The sequence below is a fragment of the Sinocyclocheilus anshuiensis genome, unplaced genomic scaffold (genome assembly GCF_001515605.1).
Source record: "Sinocyclocheilus anshuiensis isolate Anshui unplaced genomic scaffold, SAMN03320099.WGS_v1.1 scaffold1746, whole genome shotgun sequence".
Lineage (NCBI taxonomy): Eukaryota > Metazoa > Chordata > Actinopteri > Cypriniformes > Cyprinidae > Sinocyclocheilus > Sinocyclocheilus anshuiensis.
Window position 1 is genome coordinate 866,430 of NW_015545562.1, and position 11,241 is coordinate 877,670.

At 37.5% G+C, this 11,241-nt stretch overlaps 1 protein-coding gene across 1 annotated transcript; it reads right to left on the reverse strand.

The window, feature by feature from the left end:
- Window positions 1–2,333: 2,333 nt before the first annotated feature.
- On the reverse strand, window positions 2,334–10,810 carry LOC107698330 (DNA replication licensing factor MCM3-like). The gene is made up of 17 exons (XM_016499289.1): window positions 10,622–10,810; window positions 10,346–10,458; window positions 10,059–10,267; window positions 9,843–9,973; window positions 7,316–7,554; window positions 7,075–7,183; window positions 6,781–6,934; window positions 5,713–5,844; window positions 5,397–5,605; window positions 4,775–4,949; window positions 4,530–4,656; window positions 4,276–4,426; window positions 4,001–4,141; window positions 3,666–3,772; window positions 3,325–3,410; window positions 2,892–2,976; window positions 2,334–2,706 (listed from the first exon to the last, which is right to left on the reverse strand). The coding sequence occupies exons 1-17, from the start codon at window positions 10,694–10,696 to the stop codon at window positions 2,508–2,510; spliced, it is 2,442 nt and encodes an 813-aa protein (XP_016354775.1). The 5' UTR covers window positions 10,697–10,810; the 3' UTR covers window positions 2,334–2,507.
- Between the last annotated feature and the right edge of the window lie 431 nt (window positions 10,811–11,241).

Sequence of the window (11,241 nt, forward strand, 5' to 3'; positions counted from 1 at the left end):
TATATATATAATATGAATTTACTATTACACAAATATTTAGTAACTATTTTAAACACTGATAAACAGAAATGTTTCTTGAGCAGCAAATCAGCTTAGAATGATTTCTGAAGGATCATGTGACACTGAAGACTGGATTGGCTGCTGAAAATTGAGCTTTACTATTACAGGAATAAATTGTAGGCTATTTTAAAATATAGATTAAAATAGATAAATATAAATAATTATTTATCATTCTAATAATGTTATTTTCTGTTGAAATCAACAGGAAGTAACATTAATATTATTAATAATGCTGTAAAATTATTGTAACTTCTTGTGAACTGCTATATTTATGTTAACACAGCACTAAAGCGGTAACTCTAAAGCATTAGTGCTCATCAAGAACACTCATGAAAGGGTTACAGTTGGTGAATCAGTGTTAAATTTGCCCCAGATACACCAACTGACACTTGTAGCCCTACACAATGTTCTTATACTCCCCCACTAATTTCAATTTAGGTCACTGAAGTGCTGACTTGGTTCTTGAAACAGTACGTTCCAAGCAGCCAACACTAGCACAAGCACGAGCATATGATAACATCTCCTAGTCATTCTTAGAACATCACAAGCAGATGAGGAAAAACATGGTATGGTATGGTATGGTTAATGTTTAACGGCATAAGAACCAGTTGCAAAAAGTTGCAAAAATGTAAATTCTGCCATTTACTTACCCGCATGTCATTTCAAACCTGAAACCTGTCTCCTGTCTTTTTGTCCCTATACTGTATAATAGGAGTCAGTTTGTTTGTTATATACAGTGGGTACGGAAAGTATTCAGACCCCCTTCGAAGCCCATTTCCGCCACTGAATTAAAAAAAAGGTTATTGCGACTTTTTATCTCACAATTCTTACTTTTTTTTTCACAATTGCTAGTTATAAGGTCAGAACTGCGAGTTATAAATTCAGAATTGCGTGATATAAACTCGCAATTGCGAGTAAAGTTCCATTTTGAGGGGGAGGAGAGACTGATATCTTCTCAGAATTGCGAGTTTATATCAGAACTGCGAGATATAAACTTGCAATTCTGAGAAAAAAGTCAGAATTGTGAGAAAAAGTCTCACAATGCAATTTTGTGAGAAATTGAACATGATAACATGCGAGATAAAATCTCGCAATTATGACTTTATAAATCGCAATTGTGTTTATATCATGCAATTCTGAGAAAAAAAATCAGAATTGTGAGTTTATATCTCGCAGTTCTGACTTTTTAACTCGCAATTGTGAGTTTATATCACGCAATTATGAGAAAAAAAGTCAGAATTGTGAGATAAAAAATCGCAATTACCCTTTTTATTTTTTATTCAGTGGCGGAAACGGGCTTCCATACAGTAGCCTCAGGCAGCACGCCAACATATATTTTTGTTCTCCACAAAAGAAATATGGCTTTGGAACGACAAAGTGAATGATCACAGGATTTTAGGTATTGCCCACTTACGGTTTCTCCAGCTCCCACACAAACATAAAGGTTACAGTCACCAGTTTTAAAGAACCGGGAAGCGGGACAGTAAAAAGATGCATCTTGAAGCAGCTCGAGCAGAAAAGTTTATAAATGAGGAGCTGTACTTTGCATTTAAATCATCATTTGCTCTACATCTACGAGACAATCCAGTCATAATAATACAGACAGACTCTACCCACACTAGACTGAAAGGGCAATGAGGGCAAACAGTAACTGTAATGACTGGGAATGTCTAATGCATGACTAGTTTGAGGTTATGTGGCTTTTTGGTGTTATGCAAAAGAGCAGAGATTTATGTAAAGCTAGATTTTGATCATTAGTCTTTTTGTATATTACCTATAGTGTAGAAAAATACAATTAAGTCAATGAGAAAATCTTTTGGTCACATTTTATTGACAGAGGCAGAATAGACAGGACACAGAAAAAATATTGAGAGGGGGGAGATTGAAACCTTTATCTCCTGCTTGAGCACCACAGCTCAATGTGTGTGGAGTACTAGGCCACAACTCTAACTGAACTGTATTCTGAAGTATATTACTGAGCATTATTCTGACACCAGTTGTTTTTTTTGTTTTTACATTCTCAGTTGTTTAACATTTTTTAAACAATAAATCAGTATTTACAAGTTGTAAAACGAATAAAATAAAATAATCTGCAGACACTGGTCCAAGCTGTTCTTAAGAAAAATATAAAACCATAAGAAAAGGCAAATTTCTGAAGAATATTAACCAAGTCTAAGAATGCTAATAAACAAACGAATGTTATAGAGAGAAAAACAAACAACTAAAAATGTCTTGGCAAGAATCAAACGTATGCATGTAACAAGCATGTGAAAAAAAATTACAGTAAGAAAAATCTAATGAAAATGTCTTGAGTGAATGAAAATGTTAAGAAATACATGCATGTGTTTGCATGTACAAAAGTATGGAAATAAACATTGCACACATATTGCAAATCTTCTGAAATAGATCTACACTTTTTCGTTTCTCTTTTTCTCCAAAAAACACATTTATATAAGGAAGATGATGTCGTCGGCAACCATAACCTGGTTGTCGTCCTGCATGCGGCTGAGGGCAGCACGGACCTCAGTTTCTTTAAAGGGTGATGGGCAGCTCTTGTTGATGCCTTCCATCAGAGCGATCATGCCAACTGACTGAGCATGAGAAGAGCGGAACACCTCCAGCAATGCGGTTTTGAACTCCTTCAACCTAAAGCAAAAACACACACGGTGCGTCAGACATGCAGCATCCGAAACAATCAGCCATCCTGCAAGCGATGCAGTTTCTGTTTAGAACTGAATCAGAAACAGTACTTCAAAAGAATGTGACGACCCTTTAAAAATGCTGAGTGTAGAGATACCGAAAATCTCAGCAGACGAACCCTGAACGCTTACCTGCCATTAGACAACTCTGTGTGACCGTTCTGATCAGGAGCGTCTATTGGCTCCTCATCCTGCCTCGCAGGAGCAGGGGACTGAACTGAGAACAAAAAAATTGAATGTGCATTTTATGTGCATTATGACGAAAAGTGATCCTCTAATTCAATTAAAATACAATGTAATTTATTATATTTTTAATTAATTATTTATATTTATTCAAATTACTTAAAAAGTTTTTTTTCGAAAAACAATGATTTTTCAAAGTGATTTAGAATGAATTTAGATGCATCAATCAACTGTATCAATATAGTTTCTATTATAATACATATGTGTAAAAAATCATAATTTTTCAATAATGATGTTGTATTTACTTTAAAAATCATTAAGAACAAATTTAACCCATTCAATATAACTTGTATATAGAATGTTTGTTGTTGGTTTAGCTTACTTTGTGGTACATCAGTCTCAGTATTAAAGTCATAAGGGTCATATGGCTCGCTGCCCTGAGATGCTCTGCGCTCAGAATGGCGCCTCCTACAGGACAAAGAGGAGAAAACTCACTCAGAAAATTCCGCTTTTCCATCACAGGAAAAAATTGCATTTAAAGACATTTAAAAACATAATTTTTATTTAAAATTGTAATAAGATCTCAGAATATTATTGTTTTTACTGTGTTTCTAGTCATGTGACTTGTTTCAAGAGCATTTAAAAAAAATCAGCAGTCTCCAAACTTTTTAACAGTAGCGTCTTGGAAAATTCATAAACAATGATTATGGAATAACACTAGACCTTTTTCTCTGTGTTCGAGGTGTGTCTTGTATTTCTTCCTCCTCCTCCTCCTCTGATGCTGCATCTTGCTCTCCATTTCTAGAGCGTTTACGTTCCTTCCCCAAAACCTGATAAATGGGGAATAAGGGGCGGATATACTCATTTAATAGATATGAAATTAACTAAAGTGCAACATAAGTACAACACATTAATAAGTAGAGATCTATAAATGCTATGTATATCTATATGGTATCTATATCTTTAAAAAAACACACAATCTCAAGCATAGATGTAATAACATATTACTGAACTAGTAAACAAGTGTGACAAATGAGCTACAATATAAACAAACATACCTTCTTGAAATAGGCAAACTGCACAAGCTCCACAGCAACTTCTGTGTCCACCAGTTCCACAACTTTGCTCATTCGAGCTTTAGCGTGAGCTGTAGAAAGACGGATCAAAGTCTCCAGGGTTCTAGCAGTGACTGGTGACGTCTGAGGACAAAACACAGCATAGATTCATCGAATTTGTTATCTGATAGCATAAGAACTTTTACTAACTCTTTACAATACCTGACCAGGAAACCAACTCATAAGCTTGTTGAGTTTGTAAATGCGTCTGTATTTACCCGTGCAATGTCAGAGCCGAGCTGCTCCTGGTTGCGCAGTCGTGAGTACTCCTCTGCAATGTGATTGGCTGCATCTTGAGTCAGAACAGGAGAAAGAGCCTTGGCAACGTGGATGTACTTCCTCATGAAGGCTTTACTCACCACTCGGTCCCTAAAAAGCATTTAGCTGTGTGTAACTTTATAATTATATTGTCATTTGTATTAGAGAAGAAAGCACAGAAGGTAGAGTAAATTAAGAGGGCACTTCTCCTTACTTGAGTTTTTTGCTGCCATGGAGGAGTAGATTGTGTTTCTCGTACACTTGCAGCTCCTCTTCTTCCTCCTGAGTTACATCAGGGTCTTCAGTGGCCAGTGCATCGATTGCACCACCAAGAGCAAGAGCTGAAACACACAAACGTTAAAAAACTTTCAGCAACTCTATCTGATGACACTGACTGCACAGAAATGGCACACCTAACACAAAATATCTAGTAAAAAAGTACTCTCTATCAGCTGGTACCTGCTCCATCCTGCTCATGAGGATCTCTGTAGCGGTGCATGCGCAAGACGTGGTCAGAGATCTCACGGTCCTGCTCTGGGTCCATCTGATCCAGCATGATGAAGAGCAAATCAAAACGAGACAGCAGGGAGTCCTGCAGACCGATGTTCTCCATGGGGGTCTTGTACTGATCATACTGCAGACGAAGAGAGAGAAACAATGAAAAGACGCAGGCTAATTCAAAAAATAGAATGTGAACTTTAAGGAAAAGATTAGTAATGTTTCTATTTGCATCAAATCCAGTCAAACCAAAAATTATTCAGACACCAGATATCATTTTTGATATATTTTTACTAGTGGGTGCAGGACACTATAGTTCATTTATGTAAGTGAGGATAGCAAAATAAAGTAAACTGTGACATATTATACCCAAAAATTCTTCATACAATGGACTACAAGTAAAATTTATAAAAATTTGGGACCAAAAATTATTCAGACACTTTGACCTGACCTAGTGTTTTTCTTAAATTGCTAATGATTGCCTGAACTCAACTGGATATTTATTAAGAATAGCATTATGAAATGATGCAAGCCATTTTACTCTCAGATTTCAGATTTTACGAACACCAAATGAAGCACTTACTCGGCCATATACGGGGTTGGCAGCTGCCAGGACGCTGCAGCGGGCGTTCAGTCGAGCGTGGATGCCAGCCTTGGCGATGGTGACGCGGCCCTGTTCCATGACCTCATGGATAGCAGTGCGATCCATATCTGACATTTTGTCAAACTCATCAATGCAGACCACACCGCGATCCCCTAAAACCATGGCACCAGCCTCGAGACGTCGCTCGCCTGAGAGACAGACACAACTTAATATTAAGAGAATAACCAAAATACGCAAAGCTGTTAGTAATGAACCTCTGGTTTCTTGTGTTGACGGAGCGTGTGAAACGCAGTACCTGTCTCTTGATCAGTGGTGACGGCTGCGGTCAGACCTACACCCGATGAGCCTCGGCCTGTGGTGGGAATGGCACGAGGAGCAGTGTGCAGAACGTACCGGAGCAGCTGAGACTTGGCCACTGAGGGGTCACCTGAGAAATAGAGAGATTTATGCTGAATTTAAACACGTGTTCATTTACTAAGCATTTTATGTAAATTGATTATGTTTGAAACTACCAATTAGAGTATAATACTCTCAATAATATTTTATCAGACTAATATATTTTTGTTCAAATCCATACCACAGATTTTCCCTCATAATCAGTATACACATTTACAAACAAACTGATATTTACACAGGTCTTAATCAGTTATCGTTTTAAAACCCAGTAAATGGATAAACAGTGCTATCTGCTGGGTCTGTAAAGAACAGCACCCAAAAAAGTAATTAAAGCGCTGAAAAGTTATTTTATCTTATGTCATTTTACTGCCCTATTTAAAATGTTCAAATAATAATAATAATAAATCACTCTCTACAGAAAAGCCCCAAAAAAATTACAATAAAAAAAATTTAAAAAAAAATCAAGAGGGCTGCTAAAAAATAAATGTAAATTCTGTTATAATTCTATTTTAAAATGTTTTAATTATTATTATTATTATTAAAAATAATAATTAAAAACTATTTTAAATGTTTTTTCTAGCAATAATAATTTATTATTACTAGTATTGCTAACTAAATAGTAATAATAATAATTTAACATTATTATATCACTATTACCACTTGTATGAAAAGAGCTTTTATATTTTAGGAAGGGGTACTTGCAAGGTGATTATCAAATTTGGGGCATCAAACTGTTTAGATCCTCAAAGTCATTACAGCCTAAAGCTTACTTATTAATTGGATGTCATATAAACTTTATAAGTAATTTCGATAGGTATCTACATAAAATAGCAACAAAAAAAACCCTCAAACTGAGTTCTAAAACTGATGTCCAGCACAGAATTTGTAAATATGAACTATTCATTTTATCCTAAATGTTTCTCATTATATTATAACATTGCCTGTGCAAATCTAAGCAAGTAAATACCTATGAGAAGCACATTGATGTCTCCTCTAATGCGTGAGCCGTTCTCCAAAACCTTCTCCACCCCTCCCAGAAGCATACACAGGATCGCCTTCTTTATATACTCATGACCATGAATGCTGGGGGCCAGGGAGCGAGCCAACTGATCAAACGAATTCTACAGGAGTAGAAAGACAAATAAAGCGTTCATATTAAGAGAACATAACTTTACAAAACACTTGTGTCCAAATTAGTGATGCAATAGGCATGTGCACAAAGGTTACATGTCCAAATCCTGGACACATTCCATCCTCTTACCTTAGAGCGAGTTCTGCAGAAGCTCTTGATCTTGGCCACATCATCTGCAGAGAAGTAGTGAGAGACTTCTTTGCTCATCTGTTTGACATGGCAGGCGATCATGATGGTCCTGAACAAACACACATGGAGAACAAACCTTATCAAAGCTGTAACAAATAATATTATAAATATTTATACATTTTAAATAACAATTCTACAATAAAACTGATTTTACACTTATGATATTCCAAAACAGCTTTACCTGAAGGTGCCCGAGGTGAATCCGCCCTTCTTGCCAGGCAGGCAGCGGTAGGTGCCGATCACCTGCGTACGGTCCCCTGGCTTTACAGCATCCACCAAGTCATTGTCCAGGATGATGTCCACAGAGCGGGGCAGCTGACCGGCAGGGGCTTTCTCCGGCATCTCCTGCACTGTGATGGTCTGGTGGTCCTTATAGATGGACAGACCGAACTCAGTCTCCAGTGGATTGTTCTCCTCATCCTGAATGGATCAAATATAGAGTGAGAACATTAAAGAAAGCATTTATGAACCATCTAGACCAGGGATTATCAAACAGGGGTCCAAAGGGTGCTACAGTAAAGTTTAGAGTAAAAAACTGCTGTCTGCACAAATTCACACTCACTATTTCTCTCACAGACTCTAAATACGTATCTATAAATACACAGGCGACTATGTATTTTAGAAAGGGGTTCCTTGCAAGGTCATCATCAAATTTGGGGCATCAAAATGTTAGAAAACTTCTTGTCCTCAATACCTATGTGCTATTCCACTAATCTAATGGCGCTTTTCCACTGCATGGTACGCCACGGTACGGCTTGGTACCGTACCGTTACCAAAACGTGACGTGTAAACTCTGCTGATCACTGATTGGCCGGAGAGAATCGTCACTGAACTTGTGACACAACAGAACCGCTAGATTTAAATCAGCACAGCCAGCGAAGGATCGAACGCAACTGTTTTGAACGAGCGCACCCTTTTTAACAACCAAAAAGTCTGTTGAGGAAGTACAATCGTTCCTCTCGTTGATAGCACGGAATGAAAAAGTTTTTCAGGAGTCGCGGCAGTACAGCACAACTATAACGACATGTGAATAATCCCGCCCACTCTAAAGCGGTACTAAACTGCAGTGGAAACACAAACCGAGCCGTGCCATCAGTGTTGCCAGATGTACGATAATTATCGTATTTGTACGATAATTTTGACCTCTGTATGATGTACGATCAATAATGAAAAAAAAAACACAATGTACGATAATTTCGAAATTTCAGAACGTGTTTTTTCCCCAAAGTCAACCTCATCAAAACAAAGCCATGAAATCGGCTCATTACAGACACTCTAAATGGGTTGGTGCACACCTCAGGACCCTCAACATCTGACAACACGCAGGATTCTGATGACAGCGACTCAGAGGTGGAGTTTGGACCTTCCCACAAGGTACGCCTATGGCCCTATGATTTCCGCGATGGGGAAAACACGGATGGAATTGCGGAATCCAGTCAACGGAATTTACTGTATAATGCGGAATGTCACGGAATTTGTCAAAGTTTGGATGAATTAATCAAAGGAAGGTCACACTTAAATCATAATATGGACTAGTATCTGTAAATATTAAGCCGCAAAAAGGCTATTTAAATATAAATCCTGCATGTTCTGTGTCTGTCTGAATCATAGTCTATGGTCTGAATGAATGTCACGCGGTTTTGTTTACTACACACATACTGAAGCCGCACGTGACGCTCGCGGTGATTTCAGCATCTGCCTTCTCACTAAATAGGACATAAATACATGAACAACATCCCCAGAACTGCTCCGAGAGTCAAAAATATATAGTTTCTGCCAGAAATGTATTGCTATTGTTCAGTAGAATGTACGTACAACTACTACTACTAAAATTAAGGAATAATCACAATATTTCTTCCATGTTTTAATTTTAATTGTAAATCCCCTTTGTTTGCCAAAAAAAAAAATTAGTTTAATTTTCATTAATTAAAAGATAAATTAATGTGTTCATTCGATGCCTTCATTCGATAACCAGAAAAATTCAAATACCCAACGCAGAATTTCTAAAAAAAAAAACATTTCGTAAGGCTATAAATAAAAGTAGTTTTTATGCATTAAAATAATTAGACATATTAAAACACAGAATTTGGTAACAATAAACAAGGTGAAAAAAATAGAACATTTCATAAAACCCTAAATGTAATTTTTGTTAAATTTTTAATAGATTTGATGTTGAATTGTATACGTTTCATTATTTAATTAGACGTGCTTTTGATTAATAAAATTTAATTTAACCATTTAAAAAGGAGTCCAGAAAAATTTTAATGGAAAAAAAAATGAATCCAAAAAAATTAAAATTTGGAATAAAAAAAAAAAAAAGGAATTTGGGAAAAAATATACGTTGTATTTTTTCCCAAATTCCTTTTTTTTTTCTTTTTTCCAAATTTAAATTTTTTTGGATTCTGTTTTTTTTTTCCATTTAAATTTTTCTGGACTCCTTTCACAGGGTCCTAGCATAGTTATTTATTTATTGTGGTAATTTGAAGGGTGTGTCAAAAAGTTGTTGTTTTAGTCTAGTAGATAAATAACTGTATTCTGTACGTTTTTACTCGTGTACGATAATTTTCTTCCAAATATAATTTTGAGCTTCTGGTACGATACTTGGACATTTCCAATCTGGCAACACTGCGTGCCATACTGAGCCGTGCCGAGCCGAGTCGTACCACGCAGTGGAAAAGCACCATAAGTGCTCAGGTGGAATATGGTACCTTGGTGGGGTAAATGGCACTTGAAGGAAAGGCATCCAGAGAGGTCATATCAGTGTATTTGCGCTCCATAGTCTTCTTAGTGGCTGGACAGTAGTGCACACTGCGTACTACTTTGGGACGCACCAAAGAGCCTGTGAATAGAAAAATAACATTTTGTCAATGCACCATCCATGCAACATATGAACTCTTTAAGTACATAAATAAGGTGGGACCTACATTTGGTCACGATGCCCTCCAAACACACCATGCTACCCAACAGGCGAGAGGTGAGGGTTCGAGGGGAGACGTGTTTGCTGCCGAAGCTGCCCTCCAGACCGATGAAGAACTCTTCGTGTTGCTTGGCATAAGTGGCATCTATTGAAGCCACCAGATCTTTGAGAGCACGCTGGAACGCCAGGAGCTCTTCAAAAGCATTATTCAGCAGCCTGAGGACCAGATGCTCACAATTTATGCATGTGTACACTGTACTGTAAAGTGTACGTGTAAAATAAGGCTAAACATACTTGGCTGCACGCTGTTCGTTGCGGCGGCGGAGGTCGTTGAGGTTCACAATGAGCCTGGATTTGTTTTCACTGATCATCTGTCGTACTTTGCTCTGATAAATGCCCTGGTCTTGCTGGGAAAAGGTAAAAACGCAAATAAAGTTGTCAAACAAAAACCTTTTTAAATAATTTATATTATGCTTCATACCTGCTGTTATAGGGCCTTTGTTCCTATAACTCACACGAACTTCAGTAATTTAACAGTTAATAAACATATAATAAATGCGTTATACTTACATCATCGTCAAGAAAATCCAGATAATCCCTCTGCGCCTCCCTCATTTCCTGATCGTCCACAAATTCAACAGCCATTTTTTTCTGTATAGCTTTTAAAAGCGTTGAGAAATGGTCAGTGCAGAACACCTCGTGTCGCACTCAGCACTGGTGTGTGTCTTTTCGCGCCACCAGGCTGCTCTCGCTGTGGAATCCGAGTGCTGATTGGACGACACACCGGTGACTTATCAACTGATTTATTCCGTCTCCTGGGATGCGACGTCCAATCAAATCCACAGAATGAAGATTCGCCAGGCCCGCTTGAGTGTTTCGCGCGAAAAGAGTGGTGGTGCTGCGCATGCGCTCACAACAAATACAGCGTTTGCGGAGGTGCTGTTGTAGCGTGTAATAATGGTCGTTGCCGACAACAAATATGTCGATGCACTTTAAAGTTACTGCCCCCACTCAGACAGTATGTTTCGGTGGAGGCATTAGTTCTGTTTAAGGCTATTTTGCATTTTTAAATGCAGGCTTAAAAGTTTTATAGTTGCAAGTATAATAATAAATAGTTTTCTTACTTTCAAAGCAGATGTTAGACAGAACGACAGCTTCAATCACCTTTCACATACACTGTATAGAAAATA